This window comes from Orcinus orca, chromosome 19 (genome assembly GCF_937001465.1).
Source record: "Orcinus orca chromosome 19, mOrcOrc1.1, whole genome shotgun sequence".
NCBI classification, from domain to species: domain Eukaryota; kingdom Metazoa; phylum Chordata; class Mammalia; order Artiodactyla; family Delphinidae; genus Orcinus; species Orcinus orca.
In genome coordinates, this window is record NC_064577.1 from 26,492,458 (window position 1) to 26,517,231 (window position 24,774).

The window sequence follows — 24,774 nt, forward strand, 5'->3', positions numbered from 1 at the left end:
AGGGGGCCAAACTGGCCGAGGGGGAGATGGTTGTCAGAACTGGGTGGTGGATCGGGGTTCAGGGGGTTCAGGACACCCTTCTGTTTACTTGAGTGTAGGTTCAAAATTCTTCATAATAAAAAGTTGAACAAAAACAGACTTCAAAGAGAAAAATAAATGAGTAGAGAATAAATCTGCCAGTGTTAAGAACTTACATAGGCGTTGTAAGGCAACTGATCAGACCTGGCCTTGCTTTTACATTGTAGTGGCTAAAAGAGACGTGGTTTTGGTTTTTGTAACCAGACTATAAAGGGGAGGAAGTCCCTGCTCATGTTGGACAACGCACCACTCAGCATTTCTGGTAGGACTCCAGAGCAGCACCTAGTGACACTGACTCCCAAAATATGTCTGCTGTAGTACAGACTTATGTCACAGAGTAGAGCTCGGGCGACTGAAGGCAGTTCCTAAACTCAGGACACACTGTGATCGAAGTTGTAGGGATGGTTTTAAAGAAGCCGTCACACATGAGAATAGACTGGTGGTTGCCAAGGGGGCGGGGGTGGGGAAGGATGGACGGAAGGGGAGTTTAGGATTAGCAGATGCAAACTAATATATAGAGCATGGATAAACAACAAGGTCCTACTGCATAGCACAGGGAAGTATATTCAATATTCTGGGATAAACCATAATGGAAAAGAATATGAAAAAGAATGTATATATACGTATAACTGAATCACTGTGCTATACATCAGAAATTAAGAAAACATTGTAAATCAAGTATACGTCAATAAAATAAATTGAAGGAAGGAAGGAAGGAAGGGAGGGAGGGAGGGAGCGAGAGAGAAAAATAAAGGGGATGTCATAAAGACTTCCTGAGCAGAAGGGCAGATCGCCTAGCTAGCATGACGGGCAAAAACCACTCTTCATCACCTAGTCCTCCCAGGTAAAGCATCACAACAGCCTGAAGGACACCGTCATTACTTCTGTAGGAGTTCTGAGAGAGCGGCGGTTCCATTTTTAACTGGTACATTGCTCACGCTAACGGTATCTGCCGAATCTTTTCCTCGGGCTGTTTCTGTTCTTAGCGGATTGAGGTGGCGATTAGAGGGTTAATATCAAAAATCACCAGTTAACGCCTGAATCATAACACCTTGACATCCGAATGCATAGGTGCTAGCTTTCCTTCTCACTGGCAAAATCCTAACCTTCTCAACTTATTTAAGCATCTAACACCCTGAGCTGGCTTGACCCCTCTTCATACTTGCCAACAAAATCTAAATGAGGAACGGTACTGACCCATGCACGAGACACGGGCAACGCAGGAAGTCAGTGACTGAGCAACACAGCATCAGGTGCTGATGGGTCATAACTCCAGGGGCCCAACGGTTGGGACCAGCCTCCCTGACCAGTAAAAGGAGGGAGGAAGTGGATGCTGAGCTGACAGTGGGAGGCACCTGGGTGCGGCAGAGAAGGGCGTGTTTCCGGGGGAGCCCTGTTCCCTACTTGCTTACTGCCCTTTTCCAAACCACAAAGCCCTGCTAGGAGCTCCCCTGCCAAGGCTGATCCCGTGCTATCTGCATCGTCACCTCTCGTGCAGATGCGCAGTCAGCGCTGTGAATGCTAAGGGCGCTCCCCTGGGGAATCTTGCCTTTTCCCAAAGCCAGGTTGTCTGGGCGTCCAGGCCTACAGCAGCAGACTTCTCCAGCAGTGGCGATGCTGCCAACTGCATCCCCGTTAACTTCCTTCTCTCCTTTCCTACCTGCCCTTTTCCGCCAGCCCTACCACAACCCTAACCTTAAGATGAGCTTAAACCATGCACCCCTTTGCGTCCTGGCCTTTCACAACAAATATTCAGGATGACAGAGCCCCCTGAGGAAAAGATCTAACCCGGCTCTCCCTTTAACCTTGACGGCTGTGTCATCCAGCCAGAGGTTGTCACTGTGTCTGGTGCCTGGGTCCCCCGAGTGCTAGGAGAAGTGGCCCTCTGCCTGGTGGCGCCATGAGGAGAAGGACGGGAAACTGGCACCCGAGTTTTTCTGGCTTGGAAAAAGAGGATTTTACTTTTCAGCACCTGCCAACCTGACAGGTTTGCCAAGAATTTTACATTTGCCAAGAATTCTACATTAAATAAATACACACCCACATCACCTCCTCCCCCCAAGCGGGCATAACCTACTGGGTAAGGAAACAGCTCTTAGGAAGGAGGACCGTATGGGTTCATGAACCTTTCTGGTTTCCACAGCATAATCCCTTCTCACCTCCACCAGATGACCTGAAACATCTCCTTTGTGTTCAAGTTTGGGTTCCAAAGCAAGAAAGTTAAGGCTTCACTTTGACCTACAAGATTTTTGTTCTTTTTATCATACAAGTCTATGATACACATTTTGAATGTAAGGTATATATATAAAAAAACCCTTGGGAACTTCTAGGTCTATACGCTCTTATAGATCTGGTTAGTGGACTCTGTTTTGGGGGTACTGTTATCCTTTCCTTTGGCCTGCAAAGTGTAGCCAATAGCTGAGCCTTAGATAGCCATGGCCATGGAATTCATCATGTTGGGAGCTGATTTGCACAAGCTCCTAAATCTAACTAAAGGCAGTGACCAAAACTAAGACATCTCTGCACTTAGTTTGTGCTCGCTTGCTATACAACAGCAAAGGACTCATACGACGACCCTCTCCTACCAAGCGACCAAAGTCTACGTGGAAGAAATCTGCAGATTCACGAACCGTTTATTTAAGAGCAGTCTTTTTTCCTTCAACCTGTATTGTAGGTTTGTAGTACACGCACGCTTTTACTTTCCTTATAATTTCACACGTTAAGTTCAATCAGCATTTTCACTGAAAAAGCAGGAAGGGAGCAGGTTCCTGTTCAAGAAAACCTTTGATGAAGTATAAACCTAAGTACTAACCTTACATCAGTTCATTGTTCTTTTCCATGGGACACCTTCCAGGGTGTGGCAGTGACCAACGTAGGCTGCAGACCCCAGTGCATATTGAACTCTATCCCTAAAAGGCAATGGTCCGAGACACCTGTCACACCCTTACCGCACATCTGGAAAGCTGAAAAAAAACCGCTAAGGGCCTCTCCTCTCTGCACGTTCCCCCACCCCACCGTCCCCGCCACCCTCCCAGCTTGTGCTGTATTTTCATTCTTCCCTGGCACCTCCTGGGCTTCTTGGAGGTCATGGCTCCCGCATCAGTGGAGGGAGACGCTAGCCTGGCCTTAATCCCCAGGGCTGGGTCCTCACCAGCTCCAAAGAGCCTAGATCCATACCCCTCCCTGCTGGTTGGAGACAGGCCAGTGAGAGACATTAATTTAATGGCTCGTAGTTTGCCAGAGAATGGGGGCTACATCAGAAAAGATCCCACACAATTTCCAGTCTGATCTTCTAACTAGGGGAAGGATCATGGGGTGCAGGGATGCTGGGATACAGGTTCCAAGGTTTACCCTGCACAAAGAATCGTATGTGCCTGTCTTTGGGCCACAAAATCCCGTTGCCCTCTTAGCTCATCCATCCACCCACGTCTTCCATGTCTTGGAACAGAAGGCAGTAGCAAGTGCTCTAAGGATACTGGGGGGCCCTGAGGCTGTGCAGCCCCAACAGAAGCTGCAGACCTCTCAGTGACAGCTCTTGGGGACAGACGGTGGCCATGTAAGGCCCCTTTGCTGGAGGGAGGGGAACCAGTCCACCCTCCAGGAGGAAGAACTAAACCCGCCTGGAGGAACCTCCTCCTGCTAGGAACACGCTGCAGGGCTGAGCTGTGTTAGAAAGATGGTCAAAACGGGAATTCACTACAGAGGACTAGTGTGTTTGCTGACGCCTCGAACTCCCCTAGGACTGCAGGCCTCCCCGCCCCCCAGGCAAGCGGAGTAAATTGAAAGCACGCACGGGGACCAGAGGTGCACCTACCTTAAAGGCAGCGAAGCCTGAACTGCAAGGACGCTGGCTCACAGGCGCCCCTCCAAAGCTTTGGGCCTAATTTTGTGTTTTGTACTCGAGTACTGTTTTTCCTCAAATTACACAAACTCCAAATTCACCCAAACCCGGGTCCATCATCGGAGGAGACAAGCTGGGAGTGACCAGCCGCAGTCGGCAGGAGCCCCGGGAAACCAGGGGTCCCTTTGGTGGAGTGGACTGGCCCCGCGGTAGCCCAGCGGCGTCACACGGGAAAATGGATGCGACCCTCCGCGGGCGGACGACGGAAGGAGGCGGGTCCCAGGGCGCCGGGAACGCAGCGGGCAGCGTGCTGCGAAGCCCCGCCCACCCGCGGGCCCGCCCCGCCCCGTGGGCCCGCCCCCGCCCCAAGCAGGTGAACAGCGCCGCGCCCGGGCACCAGCGGGAGATCCTCTGCGCTGCGCCCCGGGAACGCGCGGCCGGGCTGGGAGCGCACCTGCGGGCAGGCCAGTCGGGCCCAGGACAGTAGGCAGGCGGAGATGACCCGAGAGCTGGGGAACCCGCGCCTCTGGAAGACCCTGCCGCAGGGCCGACCCTGAGTGCTGTAAACACAGAAGATCGGTGTCTTTCGTATGTGTAATCATACCCCAATTTAAAAGGAAAAAAAAGGCGAACAGCCCCTGGGCTCCCATTTAGCCACCTTTCACGGATTCAACCAACTTTTATGGAAGGTGGAGGTGTGTAGGATGCTGCATCAAGAAAGCCCTAAGGAGGGGGGTCGGGAAGTCAATTTGGGCATCTTCCGCGCAAAGCAGAAACGACTCTGCCGCTGCCCAGCACCACCCTGGCGAGTAAGACTCCGGGACCTCCCCGGCCTCGCTGTTCAAGCGCGGTTATAATATAGAAGTCAAGGAGGACTCAAGGAGATGACGAGGGCGGGAAGCACCCTGCCTGGCGCAGTCTAACCAACGGCCTTCCGGTCCCACCGTCAGCACGGCAGGATGAGAATGTCCCCAGAGAAGATCCAGACGCCCATACCTTCCCCCCCTTCCACGTCCCATACCAGTCCCCTGGGATGAGTCAAGGTGTCCATCAAAGGCAAAGCCTTGAGGGAATGAGATGTTTCTGCCATCAGACAGTCAGGGATCTGAGAGACGAGAGGCAGTCCTGGTAAGTGGTGCTAGCAGCTTTAAAAAAAGACAGTTTCCAAGTGACTGAGAGAGGAAAAACTGCTGAGCCTAGTTTACCAATGGCTCTGCTGATATGCCGGCCCCATCTAGAAATGGACTGCTGTGGTGTTAGAGTTCCACTGAGGGTAGAAGGTGAGAAGAAGACCTCCCAGTGGGGAGAATTCTAAGCACACATTTCTACGTCCGCTTTGCCTGGAAGGAAAGATGATTTGATGCAAGAAGCTACACCAGTTTATGAACTGTGACAAATGGTCTGGCCAAATGGCCAAGCACTGGAAAGAAGCAAGATTAGAGGTCTGGTGACAGAGACGTTTGGGGAGGCAGAGATGGCTGCGCCCCTCAGGAAGGGGCAAGTGTGGAAATAATTGTCCCTCGAGTGAAAGGTCACCCATAGTCTCCACTGCGGAGGAGACTCTTACTAATTAAGTGGCCGAGACTACGAATGACAGTTTCTTTACCCGGGGACATTGCTGCTTTCTCAACTGATTCAAGAATAAAAGTGGCCATGTTACCAAAGATGGAACAATGCATGGATTCAACCACTTGGCTGTCCGTCATCCGTCAGACCTGGCCAATGGGTGCACATAGGATCGGTGATTGACCCCTGACCCCGGATACTGATGACACTCCAATGGTCCCACACACTGCTTGGTTGCAGACCAATTACTTTGGACCTCTTCCGGTATGGAAGAGGCAGGCTCATACGTCTGGATTTAGAATAGCCTTCCTGTCCGTCCTATCATCGTGGCATCCTGTAACATTAGTGCTGGCCGAGGGATTCACTTTACAAACAGGGGAGGCAACGAACACATATCCTTTGAATTTGATCCCGCCGTCCGGAAGCAATCATCTGTTTTGAACTGTGACACGAATTTTTAAAGATTTGGTTTTATGACTAGCTAGGAGACAGTATCTAATGAGGCTGAGACACTGTTGGCTAAGATAGGTGTTTGTTCAGAATGAGTATTCAATGTGGTGTTATTTCTCCCGTAGCCAGACTAGGCAGGTCTGGAAGAAGGGAGAGTGGGGATGGTGCCACCTGCATTTTAGCAAATGCCACACTCTCTTCAACGTTGGGCTCCACCTGCTTAAGACTGTTTCAATCCAAGAAGGGCGTGTTCCACCACTGGGCGGCTAGCCACTGGGGGAAAGGGGAATTCTGAAGTTTCGGGACAGCTCCGTTATCTAAGCAGGAAGTTTTGTTTGTTTGTTTTTGTTTTTAAGACAAAATCGAAGAATCAAAGTATATGTAGATGTCGAACAGCAGAAGAGTGAGGCTGTCATAAACGTATTTTTTTCTTCTTTTGGCTCTCCACCATCTGAACTCATTCCCCAAACTGGAAAATCCATTATTATGTGAGTCTTAATAAGAGGACAAGACCGGTTAGTTCCTGGGCACAGGATCTAAACTCTGCCAGCTAGATGGTCCTGCCCTGCTCAGAACGCTGAACGTGAAGCCAGGACACAGAGAATCAGGGTCACTTTACAGCTCCTTCCCATGGTGGTGATGGTAGCAGTTTGAGTAATGGTCCAGTTTCGAGGGACCATGGCGTTCCAAATCAAGCTGTTTTTGAGATGCGATTGGGCCATAGTCCCAGACCTCTAGTTTTCTTGGATCCAACCCATTTTCAAGCCCGATGCTCTACAGATCCTATGAGCTCCCTGATAACCTTCCATTAAATTCTTTGCCTAAGTAAGCTGGAGTTGGATGCTGTTGTCTGCAACCATAAATCTAGCTAGCCCTTCTCGTGTGAACTCCTTCCTTCCTTTGCTTCTCCTGGTGTTGGGTAGGGTAGATACTAGGACTAACTTTAGTTAGCTCTTAGATGATCAACCCTGGAAAGAAGCAGCTTTTTGAAAAGGACTGGACGTAGCACAGGTCATCCACAACAATATCCCCTTTATTGGAATTAATCACAGTTATGAGGTCTTGTCCGTCAGAAAGAAGTCTGCATTATGTAGAACGACATACAAAGACATAAAAATACCCATATGCCAACCACCAAACCAACGAACCTCCACCAATCAAACCTCTGAATGTGTCTTCAATTGTGATCATCAGTGCTCCGGAGGAACGAACATAGATCTAGCGTAGGGTTATAGGGCATTCCTAGAACAGAGTATTCACCCTTGGCAGCACTGGGACATGTAAACGCAGGGCAGGCATTGATCACACGGCATCTGAATACCTGCCTCCTGGGCTGCCTGCCTTGTCAGCAGCGCCCACTCAAGGTCCCGAAGGCTCCTACGACCAGTGAGGATGGCAGGCCTTAGCTGTGCTGGAAGCAGACAAGTTATGTCACCCCTGATGGAGAAGCTGTGTGGATAAGGGAGTAGTCTCGTTCAAGTCATTCTTTAGGGTCATTTTAGAATGATGACTTGTCTCAAATTTACTTTAAAAGGGAAATGTTAAAAATACCTCTTCTTTTCCTACCCCTTTTCCTTTCTTATCCTGAGCTCTCTGGCCAAAATCCAACACAGCAGCTTAAGAGCTCTGGGTCAGGTTATGAGTTACCGAATAGTCAACAGAGAAGGACCCAGTGCAGATTCCAAAAGTCTTTCGCTCACTTAAATGAGCTTAAGTGGCTCCCTCCATAAGTAAATGAAGGGATTGAGTTCTAGCAGTTTGCTGGTGTCCCCAAGTCTCTTAGAAAAACGAAGCCTATAAGCTTATCAAAACACATGTCTAGGGGACTTGGAAACCATGGCAAACCGGTTTGCTCTTGGAATCCAGAGAGAGCAGAGGTCTCTGATCAAAGCTCCACCCTGTCCTCTTTTCAAAGGGCTCACTGTGTGTTCACAGTTGTCCTAATTCCCTTAATTTCAATAGTGTCAATCTTTGCCTTAAAAAAAGAGAAAGACTAGCTGCTTTTCTTCCCTTTGTCTGTGTCTCACCCCATGCAGCCTCCCCCTCGGGGGAGGCAGAAGAAGGTATGTTCCTCCTTGGGCCTTGGGAAGTAGGTTGCTTTGTCCACGATGCTCCTGTTCGAGTCTTGATGGACAGAGGATCAACGGTAAAAGATCGGGAAGGACAGACAAGAGCTGTCCTGGCCACTCTGCTCTGAGTCACTAGGCAAAGATGCTTGGGAGACTTCTCTCTTGGTAGCTTGCTTCTGTAGGTGACCTTGAGGAGTTGCCACTGAGTCCAGTGAGGGAGACCAAAGGTGCAAAAGCAGAGACTTCCCTGATCTGTAGGTCCTTGGTTTTCCCACCGAAGAAAGAGTCCATGTAGTGGCCAAGCAAAAATCTGTAGTTCTGTGACTACCGGAAATTCCAAATAAAACCACCATCTCCCTTAAAAGAAAACTAAAAATTGTCATGATCAGAGTCAATCAGCGTAATGAGACAAAAAGGAGAGAAAGGAAAAACGTTTTGATGTGAAGAAAGAGGCTGTGGTCCTGAAGAAGCCAATCCCGGCCGTTTCCTCGTGCTGCCTTTCCTGGGGTCCGAGGCACTTCAGCAACTAGCCCAGACCAACATCCAACGACATCATCACCACAAAACCCAGGATGGAGGCCCAGGACGCCAGTTTCCCGTTACCACTAGGAGGGAAGGAAAGGAAGAAAAGGAAGACTTTGATGCACTGCGGGACAGCGTCCAGGCTGAAAGCATCCTCCACAATGTCCAATTCCAAGAGAAATACGCTAATAATAATATTGACTTGGGATTAACAGATACACTACTATTTATAAAATAAACAAGGACCTACTATATAGCACAGCGAACTATATTCGGTATCTTGTAATAATCTATAACGGAAAAGAATCTGAAAAAGAATATCTATGTATGTGTAACTGAATCACTTTCCTGTACCCGTGAAACTAACACAACATTGTAAATTAACTATACTTCAATAAATAATAAGTATCATTTATTGGGGCTTACTATATATATGCCAGGCAAACTGACTATCTCATGTAATACCAAAGGATAAACACCTGAAATCAGTACTATTATTATCCTCATTTTACTGTGGGGAAACTGAGGCATAGAGAAGTAAGTAACTTACTCAAGGTCACCTATCATGGCTCTGCAATCCATGCTTGAATAATAAAAAGCAGCAACGATTTCCTGAAGACATTATGTAATCTGACCTTGAATACTAGCCTCAAAATCATTCTTCTATAAAAACCAAAATGAAACAGAGAGGAACCCTCCATCCCCAACACTTGGCCTGCAGCTAGACAATGAGAACCTGGATGAATAGCTGTGGTCAACATTTAAGAGCTCACTTCTCCCTCATTCCAGCCCCAGAAAAATCTAGAGAGAGAGAGAATATAAGAAAATAATAGTCTGTTTCATTGGCGGTAGAGGGCAGGGCATGTATGCCACTGCCTAATATGACCTGGTCTGACTCTCCACCCAACTGCCCGTTATTCCTCTTTTAGTTTCAAAGAACACAGTTGGTGGGGAGCGGTGAGGATGATCTTGGGAAGGGGCTGGAAGGGGTGGGAGTAAAGAACAGAGTAGCAAGTAAAGACAGGGCAGATCTAGAGGGGGGGGCCAGCCGGGCTGGGACAGAGACAAGGACAGATGGGGGAGGGGAAGCTCTCCCACCTGATGTGGGCTTCGGGGATGATGTCATCCATGATCACATAGACCATGGCGCCGGCAGCAAAGGCCAGAGCATAGGGCAGGATGGGCTCCGCCAGCACCACGGCAAAGGCACCAAAGACCCCGGCCAGGGGCTCCACCATGCCGCTGAGCTGCCCGTACCTAAGGAGAGAACAGAGACACGTCCCGCCGCGGGGAGGGTCAAGCAGACACAGGCATGCTCAGACTGCTGACTCAGCTCTAGAAAACCATGCATTGTCTTCCACATCAGATCGGCATGGCAGTGCCAAAGCACTTTGCTGGTTTCTGTTTGTTTTTACACCACCTCTGTCTCCTTTCCCAACTCCCTATTTCAGAGTTCCAGGAGACACCCCTCCCAGGTTTATTTTAGAGTTTTACGTTTTCCACATTGTCCTTTTAAAATAACGACATTACTGAGATATAATTCACATACCAAATGGCACACCCATTTAATGTGTGCAGTTCCGTGGTTTCTAGTATATTCACAAGGTTGTGCAACCGTTTCACCACCATCTAATTCCAGAACATTTTCATTATCCCGAGAAAGAAACCCCACAGCCACTAGCAGCCACTCCCCATTCCTCCCTCCCGCCAGCCCCTGGCAACCACTAATCTGCTTTTTGTCTCCAGGGACTTGCCTACTGTGGACATTTCCTATAAACGGAGTCATACGATAGGGGATCCTTTTTACTGGCTTATTTCATTTAGCATCCTGTTTTCTAGGTGCGTCCACGTTGTAAAAACTATCAGTACTTCACTCCTTTGATGACTGCATAATATCCCGCTGTGTGGACACACCACATGTTATATACCCACTCACCGGTTGATGGCTACATTGTCTTCTGAAGGATAGGACACTTGACTGGAGTGGTACGGACATTTCCCAAGGACTGCTGTGCCTGGTATCTTTGGGGGTTCCGGCCACAACGGCACCCCTTCTGAAGGAGCTGTACCCACCTACCTCTGCCGACAAGGTGGACCTACCTGGCCATGTATATAGTGAGGGCCTGGCCCCACTACCCTCCATCTTGGATTAAGGTGAGATTTCTCCTTTCAAAAACTCCCTTTATTTGAGCTAGTGAGAGTGGGTTTCTATAGGATGAAATCACATGAGCCCTGATTAAAACAGCAGCCCACATGAGCCCTGATAATTCAGTGCCAGGAGGTAAGCCAGTACCTGAACCCCACGGCTAAGCCCTACCGCCAAGAGACTCCTGGACAGGCTGGACACCGATAGACAAGGCGCTGGGACATCTTTCCCACTGTTCCTTGCCGTGGGCACTTGGCAAGATATTATTGGCTCCGAGCCTCAGTCCCCTCATCTGTAAAATGGGGGTGAGAGACAACTTCCCCTCCATTCCTCCACAGATGACAGGATAGGACTGTGAACTCCCACCTCCCTCCGCTTCTTCCTGGCCAGGAGCAGATGGTGGGCACGGGGGACACTGTTTGCACTGCAGCACCCTCCAAGGGGCCACTGCTTCCCGGCTCCATGCTCACATGCATGGGCCTGCAGACTCTGCAGCTCGTGAGTGTGTCCAGTTAAACAAACACTTTAATCTCAGGGTCTGGACACTGACCACAGATACCCCCCTCCCCTCCCCTCCTTGCCCCTGGAGTCTCTCCTGTATGAGACAGCAGTCATGGCTTCCGGGCTCACAGAACTCACATTTGAAAAAAATTTCTAGGGCCACGTTGCTCTGCCCTTCCCCCGAAACCTCTATTCCGTAGTCTCCAGCAATGGAGAAAGAGATGACACAGGATGGAACTAAAATGATTTAAGTATATGCAAGAACTTGTAAGTCACAAGGCCCTATAAAATGGAAGGCTTTTTCTTTTTTTTTTTTTGCGGTACGCGGGCCTCTCACTGCTGCGGCCTCTCCCGTTGCGGAGCACAGGCTCCGAACGCGCAGGCTCAGCGGCCATGGCTCACGGGCCCAGCCGCTCCGCGGCATGTGGGATCTTCCCGGACCGGGGCACGAACCCGCGTCCCCTGCATCGGCAGGCGGACTCTCAACCACTGCGCCACCAGGGAAGCCCTGGAAGGCGTTTTTTAACTGTTGTTATGAGCAGCCCTTGAGTGCTCTCGGCGTACATGCTAGGGCAGTGGCCCCTTCAATAAAGAGGTGCTCTGAGGCTCAGAGTCCTGAGCTGAGGGGCAGAAGAGCCTGCAGCAGCCTTGGCATCACCGCCTGATGAGCCGGCTGGCTGACACTCGGGGCCATGATCCCCTCCTCTGAGACCTGGGGCCTTACCTTACAGGTCACTGAAAACGTAAAATTAGGGAATGGATTTGAAAGCCCTTTGGGGGCTATGAAAACGCGAGGCGTGAGCACCACAGCTTCACTTGCCCAGACGCTGTTCACATAATCCTGGTCTTCGCTGTGACCAGGGCCACGGCGGGAGCTAATGTGATGACCCTTGAGGACAGGCTGTGGTGAGCGAGCCTCCTTAGGGCATATGGGACATGGAGAGTGGACACAAGGTCTGCCTTGCTTCTCCCCACCCAAGACAGAGAAAACCCCACCCAGAGTGGGCGTGTCTATCCCTGGAGGGGTTCTGAAAATAGGAAACACGGGCTGAAGGTCAAGAGGTGAGTTTCTGGAGGCTTCTCCCAGCTCTGGGGGTGCAGCATTCAACCAGGTTGTTGGTGTTTCCAGAAGCTTCAGATTCACTTCCAGGCCAGAAGAGGTTGCTCTTGCCCGCAGGAGGACTGCTCTGAGCTCCACATCGGACCCGACCCTGGGCGTCTGGAGCACTTACCAGAAGGCTCTCCAGGTGGAGAATCCAGCCCCTCGCAGCGGGAGGCTGACAGCAAGGCCCTCCGGGAAATTCTGGATCCCAATTCCAATGGCTAAATTCCTGAAAGACCAAGAAGGCACGTGAGGGCGGATGTCCAGAACGGAGCGCCCACACGGACGGGGGCCCTGGCCTCTGCCCAATGCCCTCCTATGGTATCAGAGGCCCCAGTGGATCCCTGTGACAGGTGAGGGAAGGGGAAACGCAGGGCACGCGTGCAGGTGAACACGAGGAGGAAGGGGACACGGATCCTCCCCGCTTCACGCTGTCCTTCGTCCCTGGAGATGCTCCATGTTTATGGACCTTACAGCACAGCGGGGAGCACACAGCCTGGGTGTTAGGATAACCCAAGTTCTGCCACTTAGCTGCACGACTCTGCGCAAATCATCCAACTTCTACACCTCAGATCTTTGTATGTAACGTGCAGGGGGTCACGTGGGGATACTAACTTCAACCATGAAGGACTGCTGTCACCCAGGGACCTGATTTCATGCCTATGAAGTCCCTAGCACATATGAGGTGTTCAGCACTTTTGGGGTTCCATTCCGTTACGGCATAGAGATGGAGAGATCACATTTTGTCCAGAAGCAACTTCAGAAATGGGACGAGGAAGTACGGATGCAGACTCTGATGGGGACGCAGATCTGGGTCTGGGCTGGGCTTGCCCACGGGCTGTCTGCATGCTGGTCTGGCACTGGCACTGGACTTCCTGGGGCCCCTGGGGAGCTCACAGTGACCCTCTGCCCTCCTGCCTCTGCAGGACACTCAGGGGCTGGGCTCTGTGAATTGGTCACTTGGTCGGAGCCAAGCCTCGAGAGCCTGCCTTGCACACAAATCAGGTATTGGAGTACAAGGGAAGGAGAAACAGAAAGAGACGGGGACAAAAGCGATACATGACCCCCCAGGGAGGTCCCCAGGCGTGCACATAAATTAAGAACCCTCATTCCCCACGCAGCAAACTACCATGACTGAACTGCACGTCCATTGGTAGAGGAAGGAAAGGGAAGATGGGAAGGAAACAGGGTCAGTCTGAAGGCAACAGGAAGGCAGTTTTAGGGTATCTCCCAGGACGAGATTCTACCTTGGCTGGACAGCTCCACGAGGACTCACCTGGTCACTAAGGATCTCAAGGGCATGACATGTGGCTGCCACTTGGCAAGCAATGCTGGAATGTGGCCTAGGGAGTTGTGGATGGATTAGATAGAAAAGGGAAACTCCACTGTCACTTGGCTTTCCGGTCAATGTGCTCACGTCCGTCTACCTTGCTGCCAACAGGAATCCGCCCATCAGCTCTGGACAGCGGCCAGGGAGTGCTGTCGACCAGCAGCCGGCTCCACCCTGGCCTCCTTGCCCACTCACCTACCCCACGATCCTGGGACAGGGACACACTTCCATTAGGCCACGGGCTCCTGTTCTACCTCCTGTTCTAACTATCGAGAATACCTACGATAATCCCCAGTGTTTAATATTTCATCTCCTTTTTGTTTGAGGGCCTGAAATTCAGCCTGTGTTTTCTTTTATTCCCCCGACTCACGCATGCATCCTTCATACGGGACTCATAGCTCCAGACATCTCGGGAGGAGGGAGCCTTCACCTGGGAGCTGCCAGGTCAAGGAGACTCTTAGGAAGATCCTGACCCTTCCAGAATCTTGGACTTACATTTATCTTGCACGGGCTTCCTTTAATCAACTCTCATCCTGTCCCTTCTGGACAACTTCATGATGCTTCCCCTGAACATCCCCCCACCAGCGCATCAAAGTGACGATGAGCATCTGAAAAATTATTATGAGTCTTTTGATAAAGGAACTGTTCTGGCGGCTTAGGGCTGACAGAGTCATTGAGCGTGGCCCCCCAAAGCCAGGCCAAACTCTTCATAAGATGAAGTGGGCAGACAGGAAGACACCCCACCTGGCACGTCCACAAAGGGCCCCTGGCGGTACCGCTCAGTGGGCGCTGACCTTCCCCCGCAAGGTTCCTGGCATCCTTGCCTACGTTACCTAAGGCAGCTCTCTCCTTTTACTTCTTAGAGAGGAAGGGGTTCAGACATGCTCTGACCTCATCCCAGGAGCCAGAGGACAGCACACAGGGCCAGTAAGTAAATATTTTAGGCTTTGCGGGCCATCGGGTCTCTGTTGCAACTATTCAACTCTGTCACTGCAGTGGGAGAGCAGCCAATATGTAAAGAAAAGTGCATGGCTGAGTTCCAATAAAACTTTATTTATAAAAGCAGGTCGGGGGCTGGATTAGGCCCATGGGCTGCAGAGTTGGCAGACTCCTGCCCTAATGCCTGAGGGGTACAGAAAGATCCGACAAGACGGAACCACAACCCTGGGCCCCCCGTACTGCCCCGAGGTCCTCGCCGCCTGGCACACAGTAAAGTTTGGGCTTTGCAGTTCGTCTTCTTGTGTTCGACTCCTGGGCCCACGATATGTTGGCGTGCTACCTTCCATTCCCCCTGCCGTGAAATTCAAAGAACAATACAACCCCCGGCATCCCAGGGTTGCCAGGGTGATGCCCTGGGACGGACCCTCTAAAGCCCTTGGCACCCAGGAGCTGGCGTGTCCTGAGAACCTAATCAGAGTCTATTGTGAGGTGGAGGTGAGCGTTTTCACTAAGGTTCCAGTGTGAGCTGATGACAGGAGGGGTGATGGAGAATGGGACTGTAGGACAGTCAGGGTCAACAAGAGAACTGACTCAGCTTCAGGAAGCAGGGCTGGGCCAGGGTGGGGCTGAACCCTTTCCAGCTGGGAGGTCTTTCCAAGAACTCACAGGTCCCCTTTCCGAGACAGGCTGAGTACCTGCCGCCCCGAGTCAAGACTCATGCCGTTGCAAAGTCCTGCGTCAGATAGATCTGACTTTGGCCCACCTGTGCTTACATCCCCACCAGCACTCGTTCATTTGTTCTTGTTGACACTCCTGTGAGACATTTACACCCCTTGTAAGGTTGGACAGGCCAAGTGCACCTCCCTGGAGAGCCGCCGTGAACGTGAAGGGCTTTCTGATACCGGGCTCCTGCGTGCTGCTGGCCAGTCGGCTCACGGGGCACAGAAACTCCCAGGAGCCCCGGACTCATGATTGCCCTGGGCGGGCATCCTTCCCTGGTCACCTCCGGGGTCCATCCCCGCTGAGACCCAGGAAGTGCCCAGAGCTGGATCCTCCCCTTGGCACAGAAGGGACATGAGCTGCTGGGAGGGCTTACGAGGCACTCTGATGAGCTTGGACTTGACTGTCCTGCTGCCTTTCTGAGTATGGACGTCCTCAGTGGATGATGAGCCTAGAGGGTCGCCCCTGGGTGACCCTTGAGATTTTGTCCAAGGCAGAAGTACCTCTGCCAGGTGAGGGCTGGGAGTGAACCTTGGCCCACACCTTCTCCACGGCAGCCCAGATCTGCCCCGATTTCACAGGAGACAACGAGAGTAGGAGAAATTAGACAGGGTCCAGAGAGAAATCTGGCTTGTGATTTTTAGGCAAAAGCTACTGTTCTGCTCCTTTGCTTTTTAAATAGGCAGGTGTGCAAGGCGGTGAGGCCTGCTGGCCAGCTAGGCTTCCTCCCTTTCTGAGTCCCTAACCATCACTCCCCAGCCAGTCTAAAGGGCAGGGTAAAAGGGTCAAGAGTGTCCTTTCTTGCCTCAGAAGGCCCGAGAACAAACACCTCTGTTGTCGGGGGGGTGGGGGAGGATGAGAGCCGGCCTCGGTGGGTGGGGCTGGGGGCTGGTTTGGGGATCAGAGTCAAGAGTCTCGCCTCGTCTCACCTGCTGGGTCCCGGGTCTAGGAATCCAAACCCAGCTTTGGGTCACTTTGTCCAGCCTTACTCAAGTTACAGGACCCTGACAAGCATGCGCCCACCAGCCCTGGGCAGGAATACAGCCTCTTCTAGAGGCTTCTGCTGTCACTTTCATAGCTGAAGCTGACCCTGAGCTCCTATTCCGGGAGTGGGGAGCCTTTGAAATGTATTTCTGGTGATGGAGTGAACCTTAAGGGCGAATCCTTGCCAATGTTTCACTAGCCCCTGCCCTACCTTCTTGGACCGACCCTCACAGCGGCGTCTTTCTCCTCCAAACCTTTTCACTATCTCTTCACTGCCCCCCAAATGGTTGAGTGGATACCACCAGCTCCTTGACCTTTTGCAAAGGTCCAAGGTTTCTTTCAACGAGGAAGGTCAAGGTGTTCTGTCCAGGTCTTCCGTCCCTCGTCTGACAGCACTGTGCAGCTGACTCACTGTCCAAAGCCATCGCCTGTCCCCTGTGTCCACAGGCAGGCACACGACTCACCCCAGACCTAACCGGGGAGGGAGCTGCCGCCCCGTGTCGCCAGTGAGTCGGAGGTGGGGTCCCCCGTTCAAAGTCCTTGCCATGACTTGGGACTGATGGCAGCCATCCGCTGGGCGGGCTCTGGAACCTCCTTGCATCCCGCCCAGGAGCCGCCATCCTGATAAGCAACACAGAAACCCCATTCTTCTACGCCTGGTGAGCCACGTCCCCTGGGCCCTGCCCCCGCGCTGGCACGGGGCTGCCAGCCCAGCCAGGTACCACACCCTCGGGATCCTGCCAGCCAGCCTTTCTCAGCAGGGCGTCGCCTCGCTGGGCAACCGTGGAATCTCTCCTGAGTGCACCTGGGCTCCTCCAGCCCGCTGGACTGCAGCTACTCTGCCCTTCCCACCTTCGTGTATGTCCCTTTTGCACACACACACCGGTGCATCACGTTCCCTTGGCCTCCGTGTGCTCTGCATCTGTGGGGGTGACCCCATGGAAGGGTGCAGTCCCCTCCACACCCTCTATTCTGCTCTTCCACTTGTATCAGCTCAGGAACTCGAATGAACTCCCCTGGGTATTCTGATGAGCTGTGGTGTCAGGCAGCGGGTCTGCAGGTTTTAGGAACGTGATGACCGCACTGAGGACCACTGGCCTAAGAAGTTATCAAAGGGGTTGAGGATGAGGGCGGTGGCCACACCCACCTCCAACTCAGGAGCCCCTGCCCTGCTACCTGACACCCACCAAAGGAGCATCCCAGGGCCGGCCCCTGCTGGGAGCCGAGGACACCAGTGGCCACTTGTGACTGAGTCAGGTGGCCTGCAGACTAGGTCGGGGCGCTGGAGGGGATCCTGGGAAACCGCAGGAGCATCAAAGTGGAGGGTGACTGGGGACACAGGACATACCAACAAAAGTGATAGGGGGTAACAGCCCGAGTGTCCAGGTGCGAAGCAGCAGCAGTGAGGCCGGGCTCAGGGTGGCAGGGCTGGTCCCTCAGAAGCCCGAGCTCAGAGCTGACTCAGGAGCGGGGGGGCCTAGACTGGCTGCCAGGGGTGGGCGCGCAGCCTCCACGGGCGCTGGGCGTGCAGGACGCTCCAGGCGCGCTCACTCCCTCCTGCAGCCCCACTGTGCTCCCACCGTGGCCTCCACGCCTACGGACACCCTGCCCCTGCCGGCATCCCCAGGGCATGGGGCTTGCTGGGCTCTCCCGTCCATCACTTACACTTGGGAAGGGAAAGCCCGAATGAGAGGCTTCTTTTCCAGGATGGGCTAGGAAGATTCCAAACAGGATTCAGAAGCAACAGGAACAAAGACGCAGACGTAGAGGATGGACTCGAGGACACGGGGAGGGGGAAGGGGAAGCTGGGACGAAGTGAGAGAGTGGCATGGACGTATATACACTACCAAATGTACAGTAGGTAGCTAGTGGGAAGCAGCCGCATAGCACAGGGAGATCAGCTCGGTGCTTTGTGACCATCTAGAGGGGTGGGATAGGGAGGGCGGGAGGGAGGGAGACACAAGAGGGAGGGGATATGGGGACATATGTATACATACAGCTGATTCACTGTGTTATACAGCAGAAACTAACACACCATTGTAAAGCAATTATACTCCAATAAAACTGTTAAAAAAAAAAAGCAACAGGAAAAGCCCAAACCCTGGCCCTTCGGATGACGCGAGGCCCCTGCCTCCTGGGTTTTGTTCTTTTGGGCAGGGGAGCAAAGACACCGTGACCAGTCCAGACCTCAGCAAGTCAGTGGCAGGGAGAGGGAAGTGGGAACGAAGGGTTCTTTAAGAAAGAAACCACAGGCTGTCCCTGACAGGGTCCCTGCCCTTTGGTGACAAGTCAAGCTCCACGGTGACCTGGTCCCCGGGACTTAAGGGAGCAATAAGGGAGGGAATCCTGTGAGAAGGGCCGGGAAAGGCCAGGAAAGGCTTGTCTATGGGAGAACGGGCCGGGGCGGGGGGTGGGTGGGGAGAGCAAGTGGAGGGGAAAGAGGGGAAGGAGGAGGGAGGGTTAAGGGCAGGGGTCTGGGGGCAGTGGGGGGGGGGTGATGGCTCCTGGGGGCTGGACTGCACGTGCAGGGGCTCTGGGTAGGTGAGCCCAGGGTCTGTCCAGAAGGGTTACCTCTGCAGAGGAGCTGGATTTGGCCTGGACTGTTCACACTTCTCTTTTCCTCTCCCTTAAGAACCTGAATTTTCTAGGAGGGGCAGACCCAGTCCAGCTCTTTTTAAAGTTCATTTCCTAGGAGTTTTTTTTTTTTTTTTTTTTTTTTTTTAACATGCCAAGATGTAAGAGAGAATGGCAGGAAGGAAGAAGACAAAACCTCACTCTCCTCTGACCCGGGGGAGGGGTGAGCTCCCCCGGCCACAGTGTAAGCAAATGTGTGGAAGTCAGGACTCCCTGACTGCAGTCTGAGTTTTGTGATGGTAACTGGGGTGCCCAACTGCCCCGGTTTCCTGGGACACTGGACGTTCGGCGCTGCAACGGAGGATGTCCGGGGCCAACTGGGATGAGGTCGGTCATCCTTGGAAGCACCCAGAAGCCTGCTGGGTGGCAGAGGCAAACTTGGGTGAGAATTTTAATTTGCCGCAGAGGACGTGCACACAATCTTGGAAGCTGAGCAGATGATGTTATGTTGTTGTTGTCGTTTTTTACTATCCAACGCTTCTGATGGTCTAACGCCTGTTCCAACCGCTCCTGGACCCCTCAGATACATCTCCCTCCAGCCCTCACCAGCCCCAAGAGCGTCAGGTCGGTCCACAATGAGTGTGGCCCTCTGTCTCCAGCCCAGCCCCGAGCTGGCCGGGCATGGCGGGGGCAGGAGAGGTTGGCCTCCCTGCAGTGACAAGCAGCGGGCACTCTGCTCTCCGTCTGGGGTAGGGACACAAGGGGACTGGTCAGCCTGCTTGGGGCTAGAAGGCAGCTGGAAACCCCGGGGCTGGGGGGACCTGGAGGGGGCAGGGAAGGCACGGGGCTCACCCCCAGGTACTGCCTCTCTGCAGACAGAGTGGGCTGGGCCCATGGGGGGTGCCAAGGAGGCGCAGGCGGGGCGCCCCAGTCTGGATGCAAGGGCGCAAGCCAGAGCCCCAGGGTGCCCCTCCACTGCCTCTCGTATTCCTTGCTCTCCCAGCCCGTGGGGGCAGATGGCCAGGGCCTCTGAGGTGCAATGCTGGTCCTCCGGGCTGCCAGCTTGGGCGGGGTGGTGCTACCCACCCTCATCTTCAGATACTAGTCTTCCCAAGAGGTGGGCGACAGGAAGGAAGGCCGTCCCAGTGGGCAGGTGCTTCTGCTTTTTCTAAGAGGCCTGACCCCCTTTCCCTCCAGGGGCTGCTTTCCCAGCTCCTGCCCCACCTCAGAGTTAAAAGTCACCCAGGCTATGGGGCCTTCCGAGTTCCCTTGTTCAACACCTTCTTTGTTAGTAGAAAACAAAAGCACAGAGAAGTTCAAGGTCTTTGCAGGCAGCGTCACTTGCCCGCATCCCCAGGTGCACCGCTGAGACCCGGCGCAGCCCGTCTGCTTTTACTTTGTAAATCGGGCATAAACTGCCCCATTGTCAGGGCTCTTCTGCGGATGCGGGATGGTCTCTGTGAAACGCCGCCGGGCAGAGCTCACAGCCCAGAGTGGACGCTCCTTAAATGGCAGCTTGCGTGAAAACTGCCCGAGGCTCCTGAATGAGCCGGACACTCAGACCCCTAGGTCCCCGCAGCCTGGTGGCCTTTCCGGCCTCAGGCGAATTTCTCCTCCAACTCATGCTTCCCACCCTTCCAGATTCTGTGACCTCCGGGTCAGAACCAAGGCTGGCAATAGCAGCTGGCGGCCAGGGGGGACCCTCTTCTCAGGAGTGACCCCAGAATCCAGCACTGAGCCCCAGCCATGTGTGAGAGCTCACGCGGCACACGAAGATGTTGGGAAGGGCCCCCATCTTCAAGGGGTTACAACCTAATAGCGGGTGAAGAAACCCGCCTACAAATAACTACAGGACAGCACAGAGCTTGCCAAAGGCCATAGGAGAAGCACAGAGCCTACAGGGAGGAAGGTGATCCGGGAATCCTTCCTGGAGAAGGTGGCACTCAAGATGGACTTTGAAGGGTGGGGAGCCTTTCAATAGCTAGAGAGAGATGGGGAGATGCTTCTGCTACAGGAAGAAGCGACGATGGAAGCAGCAGTGTGAGATGCTAGGGCAGGGCAGTCCAGGCCTGCCCTTGTCTCCCCTTCCCCAATTTAAAGCCAACGCACAAACAAGAGCAGGAAATGCTTTGGAGTCAAAGCCCGTCTCTCCTTGGCATCATCTTCTAAGAATCTTTCCTGTGCACAGCTGAGTCTGCCAGCTTTTCAGGACAAGTGCTAAATGCCCCAGCTCCACCCCAGGGGTCTCTGCAAGGTCAAGTATGAGGTTGCAACCCAGGAGTGAACACCCATCTTTGGAGACTGACCCCTGTGCTGAATGAGACCCTTGAAGGGGGTTCCCTTGAAATCCATGCCTTAGCCATCTCCACTCAAGTCTTTCACTTAAGAATGTCTCCAGGGGACTTCCCTGGCGGCCCAGCAGTTAAGAACCTGCGCTTCCACTGCAGGGGGCATGGATTCGATCCCTGGTCGGGGAACTAAGATGCCGCACAGCCAGGAAAAAAAAAAAAAAAAAAAAAAAGAATGTATGTCTCGGGCCTTGAGCTCGGGGAAAGCTTTCAGAGAGGGTCGGCAACAGCACAAAGCCTGTGCTGGGAGCAGCACAGATCCCACTGCAACAACCTGCGGCGGAAACCAACTTCTCTTCTCTTTTGTTACCGCGCCCGTCAGAGGGAGACTAAGGTCCTCCGGCTGGAATAAGAGTGATGATAATCATGTCTGCCGTTTACGGAATGTGACTAAGTTTCAGGCGTGGTTGGAAGCATTTTACATGTAGCAACACGCCTCATCCCTCGCCACCACCTCCTAAGTGTTTCCTACCATCATTATCCCCATTTTACAGATGGGAAAAGTGATGCACAAGGTTCAACGACTTGTCTCCAGGGCTACCCAGCTGGGAAGTGACAGAGGGTCCTCTTAACCGCTATTCTATGAGCCTCGGGTCCTCTGGGCCTCACACGGACCCATCAAAGCATCGTGGACACAGACGGTTACCTGGGCTCAAAGCCCCAGCAGAGAACCAGGTGCTGCCTCATGCCTGCTGGACCAGTGAGCTGAGGCTCTGGCCCACTCTGGTAGACAGGAGAGAAGGCCGGGGGGGCAGATGTTAACAAGTGGCCGGCCTCCAGGGTTAATGGGGTCAGAACATCCCATCTACAGCAGGCTTCTTGACATTGCCACTGTTGACATTTTGGACCAGTTCATTCTTTGTTGTGAGGGCCCATCTTGTGCATTGTAGGATGTCTAGTAGCATCCCTGGCCTCTACTCACTAGATGCCAGTAGCATCCTGCTAGCGGGGACAACCAAAAACATCTCCAGACACTGCAAAATGTCCCCTGGTGAAGAACAACTGACCGAGAGTAAGCAAGAGTTTAGGTGAGATATTTGCTTCTGCAGCAAATATCTGAACACCAGAAACTGCTCAGACTGAACAAGAAAAACATCTGATCTTGTGCATCTCATTTGAGAATTTCTAGGCTCAGTGGAGTCGAGTCTTCTAGGGAGCTTAGCTCAAGCAAGACAGATTCCTGGGATTCAAGGTAAAAACAACAGCTGAGAACCACCAGGCCTCTGCTCCCTTGTTCCAAAGGCAGTAGCTTCAGAAACTCAATGTTGCACAATTCGGGGAGCATGCTGTGTTCTCGTTGAGGGGCATCCCTGGAGTTGTGCAGTGGGGCATTCCTGCTGGAACCCCAAGCACAGCTTATGCTCAGCGTAGGGGTTAGTTCTGGGGTTGGAGGTGAGGTGTCCTGGGGAGGTGGTCGAGAGAGTCCTGGTTTTCTCTGAAAATTGGCAAGTGAGCGTCCTTGCAAGCCGCAGCCTGGCTCTCCAGGCTGCGTTCTCTGGCCGGCTGAGTGTGAAAGGAGCTTGGCGTATTCCTGACAAGACCTGCTTCACCTCGGTTTTCAGATCCTCCCATGAGCCATGAGCGTGTGTGTTCTTGCGTGGCAGGCCCTTACATACTGTTTTGATTGTTATCATCCTGCCATGAAAGGCCTGATTGTTCAGGCTCTGCGGTGACATCACCGGCTTCCCACTCGACCAGCTTGCTGAGGTGTTTGACGAGCGTGTAGGTGGGAAGGGGCTGGGTGCTCCCCGCAGGGGCTGCCCGGCCCTACCTGCTCAGTGGAGCTGGCTTAGCACGCAAGGGATCTTCCCCCACCCCTTCTTTCTGTTCTGGGAGGCTTACTGCCACAGGCTGGAAAGATGAGATGACCCATGGGTTCCCTTCAAGTCCGCCGCCCTCCCCAACGTGGGCGGGGAGCAGCCCCAGGAAGTCAAGCCACAAGGCAGGGTGGTGTCTGCGGGTGACTCAGGCCACCTCTGTGCACTTCTCCTTGTCAGAAAGCAGAGAAGCCTACGGACAGCTAGGGGATCTCTAGGTCCCCGAGGGATGCCCTGGGGACCTTGACCTGCTAAGTATCCCAGCAAGTAAGTCAAGCCTATGCACAGGCCAGGTGTGAGGCTGCCTTACGCGATGTAAAAAGCACCCAGGGGTACATACCCAAGAGCAATATGCTTATATATTCACTCAAAGCCATGTACTAGGAGGTTCACAGCAGAGCCCTACCCATAATGGCCCCAAACTGGACATGAAGCAAAGGCCCGTCCAAGACAGAATCAATCAATACACGGTGTTCCGTTCCCACGATGGAATACGGTGTACAGCAGTGAGAATAAACAATGTCCGGTACCATGTTACAGGACGAAGCATCCTGGAGACAGAATTTTGACTGAAAGAAGCTAGACACAAAACAGTAAAATGCTCTGTGATTCTATTTACAGAAAATCTCTAAACAGGCAAAACTAAGCTGTGCTTTCTCATCCGTGAATTGATATGAGGTGCCGGTGGCCGAGAGCAATGATTTTTTTAGTTAATTCTCCCTAATATACTTGGAATTTTATTTTATTATTATTATTTTTCAGCCATCTGCTCCAGGAGAGAACCAAGAAAAGTCCATTTGTATACAAATCACTAACCCTGCTAGAAAATAAACCCAGCGTGGTAGACTCATCAGAAATAATTAAACTTTAACTTTGTTTATAGTAAGGTCAAGAAATATCACTCTTGGGACTTCCCTGGTGGTGCAGTGGTTAAGAATCCACCCGCCAATGCAGGAGACACAGGTTCGAGCCCTGGTCCAGGAAGATCCTACATGCTGCGGAGCAACTAAGCCCGTGCGCCACAACTACTGAGTCCACGTGCCACAACTACTGAAGCTCGCACGCCTAGGGCCCGTGCTCCGCAACAAGAGAAGCCCCCGCACTGCAACAAAGACCCAATGCGGCCAAACAAAAGTAATAAATAAATGAATAAATTTTTTAAAAATCTATTAAAAAAAAAGAAATATCACTCTTATTTTAAAAACAATGCATTTTGGGCTTCCCTGGTGGCACGGTGGTTGAGAGTCCGCCTGCCGATGCAGGGGACACGGGTTCGCGCCCTGGTCCGGGAAGATCCCACATGCTGCGGAGTGGCTGGGCCCGTGAGCCATGGCCACTGAACCTGCGTGTCTGGAGTCTGTGCTCCGCAATGGGAGAGGCCACAACAGTGAGAGGCCCGTGTACCGCAAAAAAAAAAAAACAAAAAAAACAAAAAAAAAAACAATGCATTTGAGCAAAATATAGGGACTCTAGAATAAAGGCAGGAATTCAAGTCCTGGGTGGGGGTCAGACTTTTGGGAAGAGCATAACCTCCTTTTAATAAAGGTGTCTTATTGAGGCTGAATGTACGTGCAGAGAAGAGCACACATTATAAGTGGCCGGCTGGATGTCTTTTCAGAAACTTGCTGAATTTCATGAAACCCGCACCCAGATCAAGAAACGGGACAGTACCAACACCCAAGAGCCCCTGAGCCCTGGGCTTCCCGCTCCGCGCTGGCCTGGCCCCAAGAGGAGTCATGACCCTCACCTCTAACCCGCGAAGTTCAGTGCTGCCTGCTTTTGAACTT

At 52.6% G+C, this 24,774-nt stretch overlaps 1 protein-coding gene across 13 annotated transcripts in view; it reads right to left on the bottom strand.

The window, feature by feature from the left end:
* Window positions 1-6,950: 6,950 nt before the first annotated feature.
* Window positions 6,951-24,774, bottom strand: part of SLC39A11 (solute carrier family 39 member 11) — a 419,622-nt gene continuing 401,798 nt past the window's right edge. For 12 of the 13 annotated variants that reach the window (XM_049701912.1, XM_049701908.1, XM_049701907.1 and 9 more), the window contains 3 exons: window positions 12,406-12,504; window positions 9,625-9,783; window positions 6,951-8,609 (listed from right to left, as the gene is read on the bottom strand). In XM_049701912.1, coding sequence (XP_049557869.1) covers window positions 8,531-8,609; window positions 9,625-9,783; window positions 12,406-12,504 — 337 coding nt within the window. In that variant the 3' untranslated portion in view covers window positions 6,951-8,530. The remainder of the gene's footprint in view (window positions 8,610-9,624; window positions 9,784-12,405; window positions 12,505-24,774) is intronic. The other variant, XM_049701906.1, reaches the window with a different exon arrangement.